The 21,073-nt window shown below is 51.0% G+C and overlaps 1 protein-coding gene across 6 annotated transcripts in view; it reads right to left on the bottom strand.

Moving 5' to 3' along the window:
- pxb overlaps nucleotides 1-21,073 on the bottom strand; it is a 408,186-nt gene that overhangs the window by 108,901 nt on the left and 278,212 nt on the right. For all 6 annotated transcript variants that reach the window (XM_065444315.2, XM_065444311.2, XM_065444313.1 and 3 more), the window contains one exon: nucleotides 20,663-20,912. In XM_065444315.2, the coding sequence (XP_065300387.1) occupies nucleotides 20,663-20,912 (250 nt within the window). The remainder of the gene's footprint in view (nucleotides 1-20,662; nucleotides 20,913-21,073) is intronic.

Below are 21,073 nucleotides of genomic sequence, written 5' to 3'. Positions count from 1 at the left end.
TGGAGCCTTAACTTTGGGAGGATGATAGAGCGCTGCGTATGCAAGCGAATCAGCTTTTTCGTTGCCGGGAATACCAATATGGCAGGGAATTCACTGAAACTTTACTGTGAAGTCTTTGTTGTTGAGTTCTTTCACGATGGTTAGTGATTATCGTGGGAACTTGAGGGATGGAAAACCACGGTATAGTTGTTGTAACGCGGCCTTTGAGTTAGTAAGGACAACCACATTCTGCGGGGGCGAAGTCTTTAGTTTGCGCACAGCAGAAGCTATTGCTACGCCTTCCACAACTGTCGACGAGGCTATGCAGTCCAGACGGCCAGACTACGTATATGTTAGAGAGGGGATACAGAATGCATCTGCGCAGCGGTCTTCGTCTGCTTTGATAGAGCCATCTGTGTATACTTGTAGGTGATTCGGGTAAGTCGTGTTCAAATGTTCCAGGACTAGTGACTTGGTTTCTGCAGATGGAATGCAGCTCTTTGACTGCAATCGTGGTACACTTAAGTTGCATGTGATGTCCTGAATGTCCAGGGTGGTTCCATCCTTTCCCTCTGTTTCGAGCAGCGCAATCCTAAGGCGCGAAGCGTGTTCAGTGCTGCATAAAAATGTGAGCGCGGCCTGTTACCTATACTGCCTATACGTCGTAATAGGGCTTTGCCGGGCGTAGACTCGATCAATCGCAGTAGCTGGATCATGAACCTGGGAAGCCTGAAGTCGCAAAGGGCGTGACTCAGCTTCGTAGAGCACTTTCTTGTTTGATGCTGGCTCGTACGTACATTACATTAAAACAAAAAAAAAGGAGAAAGTAATTCAGCAAGGTACTTCTTGCACTGTTTTATTTAAAGAATAGGAAAGAATGCACTCGTGAAATCCGCAATGCAGCAAGAGCAGAGTCATCACTGCCACAGCTTATAGAAGCTGAGCCATGGTTCAGCCTTTCGTTATGGTTTTCTCTCGTTGTATATGAAATGTCTTTTGTACATCAAACAAATAAACTTCAATAACAGTGGTGCACCAGTCAGGTTATAGCACTCATTAGAGCGCTTCGACGAGCGGTTTCGTTGCCTTTTTTTTTTTTTAAATACTACATAAGTGACACGTAGCATCTCGATCTGGCGTAGCCTCTCACGGGGCCTCTCACAGGCGGTTCGAAGATGAAGGATTGGTGATGGGCGTGCCTATATACGAGTTGCGAGTTCTAAAGCTAAGCAAGAGAATAGAAAATGCCAATATAATGAAGCATAACAGATTGTGCTAATGTTTATATCAGCGGAAGGGCACTGACACCGTACACGTAGTGCTGCGTGAGCATTGGAAGGCAAAGGTTCGCGCTTCGAACCCACTTTATTTTTGTCAAGAACACCGCTCGTTGCTCGCTCGCTCATTTAACGGTTTAGCATGAGTAATGGAAATGCGCCGTAAGCTGTACTACAGAGCCAGGGAAGCCGCCAACTTGGGCGCTTCCGCGGCAGCAGCATCACTATACCGGTATACGTGGCTCAGCGCTTCAATTCACGTCGCTGCACAGTTTCGATGAGACCGAGTACACGAACGAGTAAGTGCTCGCCCAATGTCTCGAGCACACCCGCAGCAGTGGCTCAGTCACTATGGCGTAGGGCTGCTAAGGTCGTTGGTTCGATTACCAATCGCCGCGGGCGCAACTGGATGAGTGCTGAATGCAAAAATTACAGGGTCTCTTAAGATCTCTCTTTTAAGGGATGAACGGCAAAAGCCTCCTCTTCCTCCTCTTATCATTCGCCTCTTCTCTTTCTCTCCTTTCTTTTATTGTAGTTATTACTGCTCACTACTAAGCATCTTTAGTAATTTGTAATCTATTGTGGCCATTACAAGCTGTCATTATACTTGTTGGCCACATCATAGTCATTACAAGTCATCTCAGTCATTACTGGTCATTACTAAGCATTTTAGTCATTTCTAATGAATTGTACTCGTTACAGGTTGTCGTTAGACATATTGGTCATTTCGTAGTTATTATAGTAGTCATTACAAGTGATTTCAGTCATCATTAGTCATTACTATTCGTTACTAGACATTTCTAGTCATCTCTAATGCATTGTGGTCATTACAAGCCGTCGTTAGATATATTGGTCATTTCGGAGTCATTAGTAGTCACTAGTAGTCATTATTAACCTCTACCAATCTCTATTATAACGTTATCATTCACTAACTGTCACTACAAATCATTTTTCATTCTTTACTCTGTCTTCATATGGCGTGATGACGCTTCGGCGGACACTCCGGCGGTCAGGTCTGCTGACACAACTTCAGCATGAGCCTAGAAAGGCTTTTTTCGCTTTAAAAAACGCTCGTGCACCAAGCTTTCGCTGCACTTAAGGAGCAGCCCAGGTGGCCAAAATTAATCCGGAGCTCTCCTTCTACTACGGCGCTGCAGTGCTGCTTTGGGAACCTAAACGCCACTATTCAATGCATAGTTCTGAGCGCGCGCAAGTCGAACGCTTCTGCTCCTTCCTCCGTTTCGCCGTGCTTCGTTCACTCTGGCGGAGCCATCGTCCTCCTCGCTGCCGAGGCGGGCGTGACGAGGTCGCGCGCCCGCGAGGACCCCCCTCCCACCGCGGGCGGCGACAACGCAAGCTCGCAACAATACGTGGGCGGCGGATGACCAGCTTCCGCGACGCAGGGAAGATGGATTTACGCTCCTTTAGGCCGCGCACTGACCGTGACAGACGGAAAAAATAAAATAAAAGCGGGGATTGAGGCGCGCTATTTAAGTGCTCCGTCATAGTCGATGCGTTGCTGGCAGGCGAGGCCCCAGCAACCTCCGCTGGCTTTTTTTTTTCCTTTTTTTTTTTCGCTCGAACGCCTATCGGCTTGCGAGATGCTGGACGTTTCCTTTACCTTTAGGGACTTTGCCCGTCATGGGCGTTTTGCACCTTCGGGCAATCATCGTGCGATATTTCCAGCCGTGTTTTCATTTGCACGGAGGCCCTGCCCATGCTTTGCTAAGTCTCGCGGCTCGGCAGCAACACCTGTTTAAGTTACCCATACTTACTTTACAAGTTCAGGCTCCACAGGTTAGTAGCAGCAGTAGTATGGTGGTATGGTAGTATGCATAATACCTCCTTGTTTCCCAGTTACACGGTTCATCGTTGTGGGCCAACCTGACGCCATACAACCAAAGACAGCGCGTCCTAACGCCTTCGCCGCTGTACGTGCGACTCGCGATCGGCGGAACTTCGTGGCACAGCGAACGACTTTAACCGTCCCACACGATAACCGATGCACTCATCTATTCCAACGCACAGCAGAAGTAGGGCCTGACGGAGCCACGCGAGCTGTTGAACTTGGTCACTCCACTGCGCTCGCATGGTTAAACAAGGAGGTATTTCTCATAAGGTATGTTTACCCTCGCAATGGAATCGTGAAAAAATTATTAGAACGCTCCTAAATTCAGTAATTGTACACATTCATGGCGGAATGCTTATTGTGCATTCGATTAATGAATGCATAAATAAGAATGCATGAATGCAGATTTAGAAGGCACCAATCACGCATTGGCTCCAACGTTCACGACGCATTAGTGCAAAGTGGCAGAGGCCACGGAGGTGACAACGGTGCAACTTACCCTGCGGACGCGGGAAGCTGCGGCGCCCACCAACTGTGGGAGCTAACTGAACTCGCCGTGCGCTGCACGTAGATTCGCGCACAAGAGCCTCGTTTCTTGGCTGTGCAATGCTCGAAAATGTTTTCATTCGTGCACAATGGCGATTTACGTGCGCGGTGCGATAAGAGACCGATCAGCTTCACATCCCGGCAGCCGCGTAATTTCTCCCTTGAATGTGTGACGGAAGGTGTACAGCCTCTACAAGGTTCTACAACATGGCTTTGGCGAATAAGTTCGGTGTAACTTCAGCACGGCTTCGGCATGATTCTTCACAGACTCCCGATATTCGCGGTTTGCGGGCCCCTCTATATGCGTCAGTCTGCAAAACCTTACGGCAATGGAGAGAAAGTGTATTTCTAGTGCCCTATGTTCACCTTGGTCTCCGTTTGCAGCTGCGATTGATGCTCACTAAAAGCTGGTCACTCGATTCCCCGGTACGCCTGCACACGGGAGCGCGGCAGCACTGGCTCAGGTCACATTCAGAAGACAAGGAACAGAAGCCTCTTGGCGAGGACAGCACTCGAAGTGATTTGTAATTGCCCAAGCATAAGCGACCTCTAACGCTTGCGAGAAATGATCGGCTCTATTTACTCGGAATAATCAACGCGGATACAAGCCGCTTCGTACAGCATCTAGAAACCGGTTTCTCGATAACGAATGTGAATTACAGAAGTTTTCATTTATCGGCAGCGTGGCTCAGCAAAGTACCTCATCACACCAGGCGTCAGCAAACCGTCAGCGGCAAGTCAACAAAATAATGCGACGGTTGACGTCTATATAGCGCGTATGAAGAAAGAAAAAGTCGCGATGCGAGTGGCGCCCTCGGTGGTGAGCCCGCCTTTTATGGCACCTGACTGCGGCTAAAATTCGTCGTGGACTGCGATTATGTCGACTGCGCGTTATTCTAACTACAATGCGAGCACAAGATTCCAACGCGCCCCAGAGCGACACATGCAGCTTGTTATAGCGGGTACTCCGCAGCCGGGCCGCGCGCATTACGCAAACGCGACCGCTCAGCACAGCAACAGCGTGCACACTAATTGGAAGATAACCAGGAGAGAGCGGGGTTGAGGAGCGCTGCGCACAAACCAGCCCCCGAATGGACTGGCTGCTGTGCGGCGAGGGCAGGTGGAGAGGAGGGGGAGCCAACGTGCGCGCAGCGAGTCGCAACAATGGTACAACAACAACAAAAAAATCCACAGGTGTCGCATTGCGCGAGTGGAACGCTCATGCCGCGTTCGCGCAATGCGCCGAGGCCACAGTGCGCACGCGCAAACGTTCAAATGAAAAGAACAGACTGCAACGCGCATAGTATGCGAAACTGCGGTCGACGACGAGTGGCCACAACGCGCGCATAACAATTAACGCGCGGCACACATCCGCCAGGCACAGGGTCGACTCAACGCCGGACGTTGAGAGGGCTCCTCTGTTGGAGTCCCCCTTATTACGTCATCATTAGAGCGGCGGGAGAGGAGGCGGCGCCGGTTCGCCGCGGCGGCCGGTCGTTTTTGAGGCGCATGCGCTGCGAGGGGCGGAGATCCTCAGGTACTGTAACAGCGTCTCCTCAAGACGCTGCACTTCCCCCATCAAAGGACGCAAGCTGCTGTTTAGGCCGTAATGAAATTCAAGAACGACAGGAGTCGCGGAATGCTCCAGTTCCGAGGACAAGCGCGAGATGGGGGCACCAAGAAGCACGAGGACCCGAGAGACGAGAAAAGAAAGGGGGCGGCCCCGATGGGACGACACGGTACGGGAGAGCGCGAACTAAAGCGAAGGAAAAGGGCATCCTGTATACCTATACCCTGCATAAAGCGATCTCTCTGTCACGCGCGCACGCGCACGCACGCACAAACGACGACGTTACGCTTCATTTTATGGCGTAGCCCCCCCCGGCGTGATCCCGCTACAGCGCCCCTCAACCACTCCCGTGCGCGCGCCAAACCTCCCCGAAAGCGAAGCTCAATTAGGAAGCGAGCAAAGCGTTCTCCCTCTTCCGCGCGTGCTAATTTGCGGTTTCAAGCCTCGCGCAGCGTTTCTGGCCTAGGTTGGGAGTTAAGCGCATGCCCGCCGCCTGTTCTTTTCTCTCGCTGATGCCGCTCGCTTTTACTTCTTCCGGCTTTATTATGTGCCTCCGGCGTAATTCCTGCTTCTCGCCTACACAGCCAGCGGACGATGGCGCGAGGGCGGAGCGAGCCCGAGTTAATTTCGTTGCGCGAGCTTCCCGGCATTCGATGAACTTCCTTCGAATTAGCCGCCAAAATTATGCCACCGCAGCCATTCCCGCTTTAGCTTGCAACACGGCAGATATCTTCAAAGTGCGCCGCTGTTTTCTTTTATACGGACGGCTGCATGTTTTCTTCTTCTTTTTTTTTTCGCGCATTTTTCAAGTGCGCAGAAGGGATGCGCTCTTTGTAGGATATATACGGAAACAGCTGCGCACGGTGAGTGAGGTATAGACCGTTTCATCGGGCGAGGAGGACAGGGCGCGCGGAGAGCCTTTCCTCCTCTCTGGCCTGGGCGATCCGGCGCGGCGTTGCTTGCAAGTATTGCTGTCGCATGCTGCGGAACGATTTTGAGATGTTTTAGATGGTACTTAGGGAAATTTACGCCATGTCCGTTCATATAAGGTCGTCAGGGAAGCCTTTCGGTGCATCGGTAACTACAGTAGGCAGAAATATCTTTTGGGGGCGCAAAAATCTGACGCGTTTTATCAGCCGCGGTGTACGCACATTATCAGTCGCGGTGTGTGTATGTGTTTTGAACTATCTTGCTTTTATCAGTTTTAATTCAACAAAGAAAACTGGTGTATCTGTATTAGCAGCATGAAATGGTAAATCTGTTCAATATCTGATCGCTTCACGTAGGGAGTAAAACATAAAGCGTAAGAGCGTATGCTCGTGCACGGCCAACCTAAGGATACCACGAAACATCTAAGCGGAAGGCGCAAACAAATATTTGTGATGCACCGGTATCGTTCTCGCGCATTTCCAGTCTAGTAGGCTTCAAATTACCATATGTCTACGGTAGCCTTCCTGCATGAGGCCGATGGCGCTGCTCAACACAGCAATCACTGCGGTTGGTGAACCAGCACGGTACATATGTAAGCTGTGCGCTTCAGCATTGCCTTTTTTGCCTGCATACAGCCATAATATATGAGGGATCGCATAAAAAAGAATGCGATGCCTATTTTTGAGGACAAAATTTCCGTAATACGTGTGTGTGCGTCGTATAGAAAACGGAACGAACACAACTGAAAAAGAAATTCGGTTATCATCCTCTTTCTCGAAAAAGCAAGAGAAAACGGGATAACGCCGCAATAGGGCCTCGCATGGTCACGCCGCACAACGTTTATAAATATATAACCGCTGATGCGGTATGCTTGGACCATGCGGTGTATACAGAACATATATATATATATATATATAATCCAGCACCTACCACTGCTTAGGACGCTCGCGCAGTTCGTAAACAGTCCCTTTGCTGGACAAGCGTAATTCAGACTGTAAGGTATGCTGCTATCACTTGACAAAACTATTTTATTCAGGGCCGGAAACCTCACCCATCGAACCAAGTAGTCACGCAATGTAACCTGCAGCGAACAGTTTGAACGCTTGTCAAAGCATAACATCACAGCTCCTATCGTAGCAGAACGATACCCACACTCACGCTGTTACGATCGTCGCGTATGTTTCATGGCTCCTAAATTGCAGCTCAGAAATAGAGGATAATACTGCAATAAGGTCACATTAGTGATTGGAACATTCAGAAATACACAAGTGATCTCTGAGGCTGATTGTAGGCACGAATATGCATGTGCGCACGCATCGCGCTGCGTGCTCCGTCCACCTCAACGCCAGCAGAAATTCCGGCCATGACGCCTTAAACCACTTCAGCACGTCTCACAGAACCTTTTACCACGTAGAAGACGCACGTCATACTAAACACACCGCACGACCGCGAAAACAAACGCCAGAACCTGCCGCCGAGCGTATACCTGCCATGCAAAAGACCGCTTTCACCCAAGCCAGTATGGCGCTCCTCATAGGCGGCGCCACTGCGTTCACAATATGGCGGCGCCTACGAAAAAACGGTCTATAGGACGCTCCGGTTTGTTTATTCGCTTTCCATGTTTTGCGTGCTGTTTTACCGAACACGAAAAACATCCAAAATGAGGTAGCCGTAATCGTGAGAGTTTCTTGTGCCTTGCTTGTCCTTCATTTTTCGTTTTTCACTCGTCAACGAATCGAGAAAGCTATTGCTATACACCTGCCGGCAATTGGCGAGTCTGACAACGCTCTGTACTCAACGTATCTTTATTCGCCAGCGAGAATGAGCCGGTAGTGTGCTTGTGTGTAATAAGTAGCCATCTCATTAAAGAAACTCGCTGCTAAAATTCCAAGTGATTTCACACCCAGTTACCAAGCGTACCCGATTGCCGAGTATCTGTCAACGTAAACGAGCCACCAAAATATTGAAATCATATCGCACCGTACTCTCGCTAAACAATACGTTAGACGAGTTCTTCCCGAGCTTGCCTGGACGTTATGTCTCAATACGTGCGATTCGTAAATACCAGAAAAATGTACCGGTAGGCCTTTGAAAATCTTATCCCTACTATACGCGCGCCGTTTGTCGACCGTAAAGTATAGATTTCATTTTATTCGTGCGACTTGACGTCTCAAAGCAACATTGCGGTTATGTGAGAAGCCGTATAAATAGTGAAGGATCAATTTTTCGCCACCTCGCGTTCTTTACAACGTGCACACTAATCTAATGTACCAACGTTCTTGCATTTCGCTCCCATTAAAAAATACGGCCGGGAGTCGAACCGGCCACTTGGCCAAGCTAAGCAGCGAGCCGCGGCGTACGTGTATTGCAAAGTGTGCCAGTCGTACGAAGTGAATTGAGCTTACTATAGGCATAAAGTGAGCTAAGCCGATCCATAAAGCAAACTTAAGAACACGGTTGTGAATGATTGTACGCATACGCTTTACAACGAACCTACGATGTCCGTTGAATCAATGTTTCCCAATTTTGCTGTCAATACGAGGGGCTAGGAAAGAAGAGAAAATAAATTTTGCCCTCAACATCGTTGTTTGTTTAAGGAAGGTGCGTTTAATTTTAGAGAAGGATAGGCAAGGTTCCTTGGATAGCACTGCTGCCAGAACCCATGCATATTGAATTTGAGCCATTCCATACGTACCGTAATCGATGCAAATTCAAGGACGATATAACCGCAGCAGAAGAGTGGGGGAGAGGAACATAGACGCGTGGACTTCCCACAAAATAATTCAGCATATGCAAGCAGCGTGCTCGCCATTAGTTACCTGTTGTTACGGGAGACCATCAAACGCGTGCACGAATGATTTCAAGGCAGTACATGCAGCGTTCTCTGCAGCCCGCAGCATGCTTCAGATAAAGGTATGCGAGGGGTTACAAGCAGGAATCGGCGAGCCCTCTCGCACGCAACAGCGGTCGGCCATTGGTCAGAGCAACCTCGCGCGGTCCAACCACAGCAGTCAGCGAGACGAGGCCCGATAAGCCGAACAATAACGAAACGTTATAACGTGCAATGAGATTTCAGCAATCGGCTCCCTTAGCTCACTGGCGAGGTAGTCCAGTTTCTACCACGCTGCATGCTTTTAGTATAGGGCGCGTAAACTGCCGGGATAGAAGGGAACTGCGCTGCTCCTCTCTCTCTCTCTCTCTCTCTCTCTCTCTCAGTCGAGCAATCCAAATTGAAAAGCAACCGGGACGCCATAAGAACCGAACCAGGCGCTCATCGACAAAACGCCACCGAACGCTGGCAGAAAGAGCGTGGCAACGCCGGGTTAAAGAAAAGAGGAAACAAGACTCAATTTGATGCCCACGCGATCAGAACGTTCACCGGCAGTGGGGAACTTCAATATACCGTGTAATTCCAGGCCAGATACAGGTAATGTATGCCTTCCTGGCTACGCTATGAGGGAAAAGAACAAACAAATATAATGCCATAACGAAAGAAGGAAATCACTTTGTAAGAAATTGCAAACACAATTTTGCGGGACCCGTTCTTTTCTTTACCCGTGTTCCGTATCTTCGTCCCTCGTGCTCTGGAAGGCAATTTTATACGCGCCGCGCGCACACACACTATTCATCATTGTTCGCCTCTCTTTGTTTAAAGACGGCGCGTGGCTCCTTGGAAACGGGCGGACAATCGTTATTCACCGCGAAGCTTCGAGAAATGGAGGCTAATAACGCGGCGCACTGCCGCCCAGGCTGACGAGCTAGATTAGCCCATTTTTTACACCCCCGAAGAAAGGGGCCTGGCGGATACAGGAGGGAAGAAAATGTTCAAAAAACGAAAGAAAAGCGAAATTTTGGGCGCAGACTAATTTGGTTTCCGCCATTCCCCGTCTTTTTCCCGCTAGCAGGTGCGCTTTCTCAGCTAATTTCGGGAAGGCGAAACAAACAACGGCTCAGACCAGCAGAAGAAGCGGGCCTGCATTCGGGGCGCTGCATGTGTACGACTCCCTACACGAGAGGGAAGAAGGGGAAAAGGCGGGGGGTGAAAGAAAGCGCAATATTCTCCACTGGTAAAGTGAACTGCTTCTCCGCAGTTTCGACGAAACCTGATTTCAATTTTCTCAGGTGAACGAGGGTTGGTTGCTCGCTATGCCTTCGCCCGTTGCACTGAGCTTTGAGGCGCGGCGCTTGATTCGAGTTTTACGCGGGAAACTTGCTGAACGCGGAGGCCAGCGCGGTTATTTCTTCGTGAAATATGAGTGCGGCTGGCGAAGAAGGCGGTCACTCTATGCTCGCGCTACCCCTTTAATCAACGCTGTTCGGAGTGAGTGTGCAATTGTGTACGCGGATAAGCGAGTGCTCTAGCCAATATGCATTAAAGTCGGCGAGTCAGAGTAAACCAGAGGAATGTGACACAGCGACGCCCAAGCTCTCGCACAGAATTCTGAAGTGCGAGAGGGTAATGAAGCGGCTACGTGGCTATGTCAAGGCAGGCGAACGTAGTAAAGCTGTCGGACGCCACTGTCAAGACGAAAACCTATCCACACGGTCCTATAGGTTCAAACATCTCCTTACATAAACGGGTACGATAACAGAAACACTACGAGCTCTACATAAACTCAGCGTTAGTTAGTTGCTAGTTAGTTAGTTAGTTAGTTAGTTAGTTAGTTAGTTAGTTAGTTAGTTAGTTAGTTAGTTAGTTAGTTAGTTTTACTAGTGTCACACTGGCACCAGTACGGCAACGAATCGGCTAAGTGGCTATGTCGAGATAGGCGGATTTAACAGAGCCATTCGATGCAACTGTCAAGACGAAAGCAAATTCATACGGCCCTATAGACCCTCTTCGCGGAGCAGTTTGCTCCGCAGGCACGAGATGGCGCTTTCGGCGGCGCACTGCACGTTGCCTCAGCGAAAGCGGGCGAATGCGAAACCATTAAACATTCTGCTCTGCTTTTGTGCGATCAGCTGTCAAATGCAATTGGGTGATGGCTAACGCACTGTGCTCCACTCATGCTGCAAAATGTAGGGCGGATGAGGGAAGACGTGTGCTGTAGTTGGCTGCAAAAATAGTGACTGTCATATTAAGAAATGGAATTAATTTCAACCCAGAGACATCGGCAAGAGTAGGTATGCCACTCGTTACACAGTGACAAAAGGAGTAGCGCTGCTTCCTGGAATATAAATTTTTCCCACCTTATCAACACGCACCTACAGTGACTAAACCGACAGCACACGAATGTTGGAAGCGGAAGGTTTTGTGATAGTCCAGAGAGTAAGCGAGTCTCGTGCAATAATACGTCACTGCTACAAGCTATTACAAAGTACAGAGCATCTACGTTACAAGCCCCTTGTGCGCAGCAAGGACAACTTTGTCGCGACCGAGCACAGCCGCGAGTGATTAGGGAGAGAATAAAGAACAGCGACTGCACAGAGGAACTTTATTGAGTCAGGCAAGCCACCGCTTCAAAGTGTTTGCCAAATAGAGAACAAAGGGGAAAACGCACTGATCCTGACCTAATTGATAGGCGGAAAGTTTCGACAGCATGGAATACATTTCTAGCCCCGCTTTTCGTACAATCACCGTACACGCAGCTCGCGCCCTCAGGACAAGGCGCAATGAGGTCAGGAGGCGCTCACCCAGACACCGTCCCTTATATCAGCAGAAACAGGCGTTTGCTTCGCCACACCGGGCGTCATGCAGATCCATTGTAAACACGGAGGCAAAAGTGGCAGCTGAGCCAAGCAACGGAGGTGTCACCACGTGATCAAACATGGCTGCGCCCACGGTATCACCGCGAAAAGGGTCTATAGGTTGTGACATCTGCTTACATAAATGGATATGCTAACAGGAAGACTACGAGCTCTACATGAACCCAGCGTTAAATAGTTAGATAGTTAGTTAACCAGAGATTATCTCGGGTTGCCTACCCTGTACCGGGGGAGGGATAAAGGGATGCAACAGGTGAGAGAGAGAAAAAAAGAATTTAAAACACACAGACACAGGATACAAAACTGTTTGTGTGGGCACTGTCACGCGGCCTGCGAAGGCGTTCCTAGTGTTACGCAGTGTCGCCGTTCAATCCTACGTCACACAGTGTACAGTCACAATTTGTCACAGAGCCCCGTGTCTTTTAAGTAATGCAGCAGCGCCTTCATAGCGGATCGCGCTGACGTTCGCGTATACGCCAATTTCCAAGGATGTTGTTTTCCGTGACTGGGCGCTTGTCCAGTTTGTCTAGGCTGGCTGAGAGGGCTGCTCTTTGCGGGTTGAAACGCGGGCACTCACAAAGAAGGTGCGCGATTGTTTCGTTGCACCCGCAGAAGTCACAGAGTGGGAAAAGAACCGCGACTTCAGACGGGACGTAACGCGAAAGAGTGGACAGGACGAGCGGTACTCGTCCTGTCCACTCCTTCGTGTTACGTCCCGTGTGAAGTCGCGGTTCTTTTCCTCTTTAAGCATGTCGGACCAACTGGCCTAAAGTTCCCCCCTCTTGAATCACAAAGCGGACTGTTGGCAATTCCAATAAGAGTACGCATTTGAAAATGCTAGACCATGATAGAGGGACTAGAAGGGTGCAGTTACGCAGCGTTCCTGCATATTGTCACGACCTTGAATGGGCTGCCGTAAAGGTATAGAGGGGTCACATACAGGGGGCACTATGCAGAGGTAAAAATTTTCGCCTTTAATCACGACTAAAGCTTCTCTACCTAGTCCTGCTACAATTAAAAAAAAAACTAATGCAGAATATTAATGCAGGTTATGGATGGCGTTGCTGATGACTGCGTCATCTACAACGCCATCCATAACCCTGGTGATTCCATTGACTTACAAGAAGACATAGACACTATCGTTTCATGGTGTGAAAAATGGTTCATGCCTCTTAACCTTAATAAGTGCCAATGTATGTCCTTTTCACGTAAGCGCAGCGCTACAAATTAAGCGTACCACATAAGCTCAACTACAATACCACGAACAGAGTGCTATAAGTATCTAGGTGTTCACTTGACATCATCATTATCATGGGTTACTCACATTGAAACAATATGCGCAAACGCCTCGCGCACACTTGGTTTCTTGCGTCGCAATCTGAAATCTTCATCGCCCGCTATAAAAAAAACTTGCATATCAGACATACGTTCGGCCGAAACTGGAGTACGCATCATCTATCTGGCACCCCTCGCAAGCATATCTCACCTACGAATTAGAAGCCATTCAGAATCGTGCTGCACGCTTTATCATGTCAAACTATTCAAGTAAAACCATCATAACTGAACTAAAACGCACACTCGATCTTCCCAGTCTCCAATCACGTCGTATCATCTCGCGTCTCTCCATGCTTCACTCTTACTAATATATCACCCAATAGCCAGACACCCTCGACTACAACCCCCGCCTAGAATCTCTCCCCGCCTCAACCACAGCTGTCCAATCGCGCACATTCAGTGCCGTACGTCTTCGATGAGGGATTCTTTTTTTCCAAATGCAATAGCGCTGTGGAACACTCTGCCCGACAGTATTGTTTCTTCCGCCGACCACACGACTTTCCGTGAGAAACTAACAATCCACTACACCTAGAATGGTTCGTCTCAAATGCATTTGCTTATTGACCCCTTTTTATGTAATTAATTGATAGTGATTCGTTCTCACGCATAATATGTTTTTAATAGTATTTATGTACTATATATTTGTTGTACATTATGGTTTCTTTACAGTGATTTTGATGATACCACTGCTTGCTCGGTTCCCTCCTGAGCGTTGTTTCCTTTTCTATTCTTCGTCTATCTTTTCTTCCTCTTTTCCCTCTTTAGCGTGATGAGTTGCTCATACTTTGTTTGCCCCCGCCTTATGTAATGCCTCCTGGCCTTTAAGGCTTCAATAAATGAAATAAATGAAATGAAATTCTATGAAATATTCGCATTTTCTCTAAAAAAGCGATGTCGCTATAAACTCAAAGATGCCAACAGCCATGGTGGCTATACATACATCGCGCTTACCCGCGGCGTGGCACGGCTGCCGACTCGTGCTGTTCTCGCCGTCACCGCGAGCGGGTGAGACGGAACAGAGACGCGACACGCGCGTAGTGCACCTCACGGTGGACCAGAGAAGGACGGCGCCTGCGTGCACAACCGAGGGCTCCGCCCCGGGTGGGGAGCACAGGGAAGCGTAAACGTAATCAAGAAGTGCTTAAACTGTTCCGTTAAGAGAGTGAGGTAAATGGGATGCGAAAGGCGGGGAGGCTAAACGGAAGACAAACAGCTCGTTATGGAACCAAAATTATTATATTTTACAAGCAACGGTAAACTTGAGACGAACTACAATTTCGGTTGAGTCTCTCTCGTGCACTCCGTTCAGCCGGCAAGGATGTTCCCTTTGCCAAAAGCTCCATTAAAGCGGAAGGGCGACTGCGCGACAACGAGTGCACATACATTTTCAGATAAAGATGAACGACGCAAAAGGCGTTCGTGAGCGCGCGCGTGACACGGATTCGCCATAGATCGCTGGGACAGCCCTTCGTCCTGGGGGGGCAGTGGACATAAACAGAGGCTGCTGACGATGATGACGATATAACTAAACCGTGTTTAATTACGTTATTGGACTTTACGTGCCAAAACCACGATCTGATTATGAGGCACGCCGTATACGTGAGGGACTCCACATTAATTTGGACCGTGCACCTAAACCTAAGCACACGGGTGTTTTCGCATTTCGCCTTCATCGATATGCGGCAGCCGTGGCCGGGATTCGATCCTGCAACCTCGTGCTTAGCTGCCCAACACCACAGCCACTTAGCAATCACGGCGGGTGTAAACCGTGTTTTACTACGTGCTGTTCCAAGTTTGCGGATTTACGCCTCGGGTTCGATGCCAACACGGCTCGTCGGGCTCGGGGCGTGGCAGCCATCGAGGAGGCGTGCGCACTCCGCGGCAGTGGGCCGTATTTCGGCGGCGTCCACGTCGCCCAGTGCGGCACCCGGCCACGAGGGGCGCCTTGCGCGGCTGGTGCGTGCGTGCGTGCGTGCACGAGCTGTGCCGGCCGTCGCGAGGCCCGCACGCCATTAAGTGGGGCGCACACTTGGCGCGCGTGTCCTTGCGGCGCAGAGAACACGCAGCGCTTCGCACTGATAGTCACGCTAACAGAGACGGCCTCGTGAGTAATGGTGCCCGCGGACACAGTGCAGCTGGTCCCGCCGGTATACTCCTAAATAATGGACACCGCCGCCAGTGGCCAAATATCGCGCGCTGCGGTTCACGCTGAAAACGACGGCCTCGCAAGACACGCCACCGACTCGCTGCAGGGAGAAGCGAAGCGACGCTCCGCGAGACACGACGAGCAGCGCAAAACGAAGCCCGAAAGTAATCGCGAGACCGGCCGGACCAGCGGTGCAAAGGAAGAAAAAAGACGAAACGAGCGAAAAGAAACCGAGAAAGATTCGCGACTGCAGAGAGGCAACAAAATCGCGGGTTTAAAGAAGATTAAAAGTCGCGCCAGTCAATTTGTCAGGGAGTCCGCGGTGATGAATGAAGGCCTCGTTGCAGCGCTCGGAAAGTTGCGAAGTTGCGCGGCGGCAACTAGTCAGGCGGCGGCAAGATTATCGCGAGCCGAGCGCTCGCGCACGTGTGTGCACCGCTCGCCCGGGACAGAAACGGCGAGGGAAAAGCGAAGCGGCGGCCGGAAGGTGCAAGATGCGGATCCCCTCTTGTAACGGACGCCCTCGTCTCGGCTTCATAAAACGGCGCAGCCCTATGCGGGGCTGGGTATGGCGCCGGGTGATCAATTCGCCAGCAGAGCGCACAACCGTAGGCGCTTGGTTTTCTTGCGTAGGTGTCTATGTGCACCGGGGAGGCCGCTTCTCAAGCTCGCAGCTCGTCGGCTTCAAAACAGCGCAGTCTGCACAGGAACACCGCGCAAGAAGAGCAGACGACACACGGCTGTCATGTCATGTCCCGCTTGGTTAACGTGGTACAGTACACGAGCCCAACGGTCGACAGCAACGCACGAACGAATGAGAGAGAGAGAGAGAGAGAGAGAGTCTCTGCCCTTCCTCGTCCGGTTAGTTTGGTATGTCTGGATTCCAAGTGTCATTTACCAACCAGCTAACAACACAATCACGTGCATAAGTGACAGAACAGAAGGCGGAGGAGACCTTGAAGCCGGGAAGGGCTTCCCGAGGAAGTCTTCATTCAGCTAACGTCGAGGCTCTCCGCCCACTGGCACCCAACTAGTAGTGTTGAAGTATCTTTGTAACGGGAGCGCTATTTCCGTTGCGCACCAGCGACAGCCACACCACACTTCACAGACCTCCCTCGGCGCTGCAGCGTTTTAGCGCAGTATAGAGTACAACGGGCGCGGCCCGCGCATGTGCGGTCCTTTCCGTGCGGCCTCTGACGATTTGTCTCGGGAAAAAGGCGGCGGCAACGCCTTACTCGCCGCCCTCTGGCGTGCCGTGTTGCCAAAAACATCGGCCGCCCGACCATTCTTCAGAGGCCGGTCCACGTGAACGATTGCTCCTGGCGAGCACTGTCGCTCTTGCCGCCTGAGGACGCTGCTGCGCTGGGAGGCCTTAGGGAGGCCTAGCGTCCCCGGTGCTCCAACTCGAGGCTTGTGCGGGGATTTCTTTTTTCCCCTGCCAATCGCCGCAGAGTGGTCTCCCCCTTCACCACGCGCTCACCGAGAGGCCCTGCGGCATGGCTTAGAAAACGCTGTAGCTTTCACGACGAATTGTACACGGCAGTCCCTCAAAAGACGCCGGTATAGACTTAAAAGGAGACAGACGAAGGAGTCATTACACTCGGCTCGTAAGGAAAACACACGCGGCACTGAGAGCGTCATTTAGCCAGCACGCGACCTGTCACGGCAAAAGAACAGCTTTACTGCACTGTGGCCAGCATTTGAGATGACGCGAAAAAGAATGCGATATTGGAAAATACTATACCGCAACCGGCAGCGATGGTTCCAAGTTTTGACGCGTTACCCACGTGACCTGCGTCACCACGAGCGCTGTGCGCACTCGCGAAATGCCATCGCGGAGACCGGCGATCGCGTTGCCTGCGAGTGCGCGGCCTTCCAACCGCAGATTCAGGCGCGCGTATACGCTGTGGGAACGATAGCGGCGGCGCTGCTTCGCAAGCGCCTGGCGTATGCAGCGGACTGGCCTGACTCTCTCTTTCCCTTTTTTCTTTCTTTTTTGCTCGGCGATGGGCCGGCAACACGTCGTGAGAGTTTCACCGAGGAAAAACGAAGTCGGGTGGTACTCGTATAAACACGCCTCCAACTAATTAATGCCAAATGGCGAGCATTCTTCAGAGTCGCAATTGGAAATAACATAGAAATTCGCTCACTTCTTTTAGCACATCTGAGCAATCTCAGTAAACACGATATAGTCGTTACATATAAACACTTATGCTGCGAACTAGGCATGACTCTTTTAGTGCCAAACATTCGCCTCGCTTTGTGGGAGGCAGCTTCCTGTCTCGCCTGGTTTGGCGATCCTCTTCAACAAAAGAAATGCTCCGATCGATGGTGTGAACGAAACTTCCCTGTTCCAGCACAGCATCCAAATAATTAAACTTTTAGGCCACGATCTTTTTGTTTCTTTATTGATTAAGCCTCCGGTTAATCTCGCTGCGCCTTATCTCTCTCTATTGATTAAAAAATTAAAAAATCCAATTATGGGGTTTTCAGAGCTAAAACCACTTTCTGATTATGAGGCACGCCGTAGTGGAGGACTCCGGAAATTTCGACCACCTGGGGTTCTTTAACGTGCACCTAAATCTAAGTGCACGGGTGTTTTCGCATTTCGCCCCCATCGAAATGCGGCCGCCGTGGCCGGGATTCGATCCCGCGACCTCGTGCTCCCTCTATTGATTAAGCCGCTATTATTGCACGCGTAATTCTGCCGTGCCAAAGCTGACTATAGCTCTTTGAAACGCGTTGCGCGAGCGCCACCTGTCAGTATCGCGCATTCTTCCCTGGTGACTGCTAGCGCTTTGACAGGCTGCGCTGTAGACTGCACAGCCTTCCCGACCGGCCCACATTGTCCATTAATTTGGCGAAGCAGGGCTGTACATAGGGGCGGACCGACCGCACTATCGGCCTAGGTCAAATACGGTTGAACGTTTATTCGCCGGGGTACAAATGTCACCGTCATTTTAACGTCACATAGGTACCTACGAATGCATACCAATTGGTCGCAAATGACGTCACAATCTCCTTTTCCTCGCTTACGCACGTCCAGTACCTATAATGAATCCAACAATCTTTCATGTCGTAAACTATAGCGTCGAGATGCCTGACTAGAAATGATGCCGTTGTCGTTATGCATACGACCATCGTGTTCGTCTTGCTGCTGCCGTCACACAACGCTCACTTCACCAACACAACTCGTCGCCTTACAAAAAACTCTCGGTTTATAAGATACGATGCTGAATAACTACCACAGTACGTGTGATCTACATGCTTTTTTTTTTCTGGTAACGCGTTTCATTGAGCGATACAAATCATTACGATGCACTATAAATCAGACTGTGCCGTACATTGTCATTACAGTTGACGATAAATTTCTGACTTGTTAAACTGCACATTAATGGTCATAAGCAGCATTTAGTGCTTGCATATGAATGCGCTGTTGTGGGTGTCTGTATACCAGCGCACCCGCCGTTGTTGCTCAGTGGCTATGGTGTTGTGGTGTTGGGCTGCTGATAACGAGGTCGCGGGATCGAATCCCGGCCACGGCGGCCGCATTTCGATGGAGGCGATATGCGAAAACACCCGTGTACTTAGATTTAGGTGCACGTTAAAGAACGCTAAATAGTAAAAATTTGCGGAGTCCTCTACTACGGCGTGCCTCATAATCAGAAGGTTGTTTTGGCACGTAAAACCACACTTTTCTTTTTTTGTATGCCAGCGCATGGATGCACCAGACTGCCGAGGACAATAAGGGACAGACTAATCCTCAGCCTGGATCATATCCTTCCCAGCCTTCCTGCGGCAAGCAATGGCTTCAGTGTGTTATAGTGCGTACATTCTGAAGCTGCAGTTCGTACCAGCCAACAGCCCCAGAAGTGTTCCATCCCCGAACACGACGCAGCCTCACACGACGTCGCGGCGAAAACACCTCCGGATGCGAAACGCCACAACTCCGTGACGACCTTTGATGCTCGCCGGCGGATGTTACGGTTCAAGGGCACGTGGTCACGCGTCGTCGGAAGTTTAAAGCCCCGCCGGCGGAAGTGACGCTGTTGTAAGAGGTACAGCGGAAGGGAGGGAAGCAAGAATTGTGTTGCCAATGCCACGGCAGCCTGCGCAAGTCATCGACTCACACGCGTCGTCTCAGCGTGAATGCTCTTTTGCACGGCCCAGTTCTACTCGGCCGGGTAACAAGTGAAACACGTACGTTGAGGGCGCACGGCATGTGTTTGCACGGAGCGACAAACGCTGCTAACCAGAGCGCTTTATACCTGCTCCACGCACATACCCTCTCGCTGCCTCGGCGTCTGTGGCCTGCAATCTTCTCGACATAACACGAGGCACATGAAGGCATGGCAAGCGCGCACAGGGGGAGCGGCCGATCACGCGAAGCCCTCGTTCGCGGCTTTCGGTCTTGATTTTGGCGTCGCCGCACGGTCTAATCACTGGCTTGCCTGAGCGCGACAGTGATGCCGGAGCCGGTGGTGACGGATGTCCACATTCGGGAGCGACGTCTTCTTCGCCAGGCGATTCGAGGGGGGACAGGCAACGCCGTCGGATGCGGCCGCTGGAGCCGACGGGCGCCGCACGCGCAGAGTGCGGAGAAGGGAAAATAGAGAACCGCCGAAGGAAACAAAGAAGCCCCGACTATGATCCACCCCGTCCTACTATATATATATATATATATATATATATGCCCCGAAGAGCCCCGCAAACAGCACACGATACCCCGCAAGAACGTATGATGAATGGTTCAAAGTTTCGCCCGGCAGATTGCAAAGCACCTCGTGCACATCTTGGCAAACCCTGGGAGCTCGGACAGCCTGCAGTGCGCGCGTTTCTCTCTCTCTATTTCTCCAGGTTTCCCGATAGCGCGGCTGTCTCGCTTTGTTTCAGCGCCTTCTTCAAGCAGCCGTGGTGTAAGCGCAGTTATTTAATCTATCATCAGGCACGGCACACGCGAAGCTCTGCCAGGTCATACAGTCACGGAAACTCGAGCACAACTTTTCGTAGGCAAAAAGATTGCACGAAAACATTCTCAAACCTGCGATGTCACAAAAGGAAGCTATATGAGCTTTGAGGTCTGTATACAGACCAGACTTTCGCGACACTTAATTGTAGGAGGCCGCCGTGTTGTTGCGGGACCTGCGGAAACAGGCCAACGAGCGGGAAGGATGCACCGCCCAGCACGTTACTTCCTTGTCGCACGCGACGAGCACGGGAGACGCGAAATTCGCCTTTGCCTCAGGGCGCAGCCGTACGCCGTCCGAGAACGCGGTGCACGCGCGGGTGCACATATTCTTTGTATTCTTTAGGTGCGTACTCACTTCCAGAGGAGGAACGAAGCGACGAGGACGGCGACGAGGACGACCGAGGAGCAGACGGCGATCACGGGCAGCGAGGGGAAGGCCGAGGGCGTGGTCAGCTCGGCGCCCACGGGCCGAACCTCGCAGAACTGCAGCTCGTCGGCCGGGGACGAAGAGGCGCCCGCGCGCCGGCCGGAGGCCACCGACGAGCACAGGCCCGGCGGCAGCGGGGGCGGCGGCACGCCGAACTCCGGGGGCCGCGGGAAGCAGCCTGCACGGGGCGTGCGACGCACCACGGGTCAGCGCGCGGGGAGACTGCATACACGCACACTGCACACGCGTTGCGCGCCCTCCTTCGCAGCATGCGAATTATGGCGGAGGGTTCCGAAAGCCTCCAAATTTAAACATTCTTTGTCTTTCCTGGAAAAGACA

The sequence above is a fragment of the Dermacentor albipictus genome, chromosome 10 (assembly GCF_038994185.2).
Source record: "Dermacentor albipictus isolate Rhodes 1998 colony chromosome 10, USDA_Dalb.pri_finalv2, whole genome shotgun sequence".
NCBI lineage: Eukaryota > Metazoa > Arthropoda > Arachnida > Ixodida > Ixodidae > Dermacentor > Dermacentor albipictus.
This window is presented reverse-complemented; position numbering and strand designations above follow the sequence as displayed.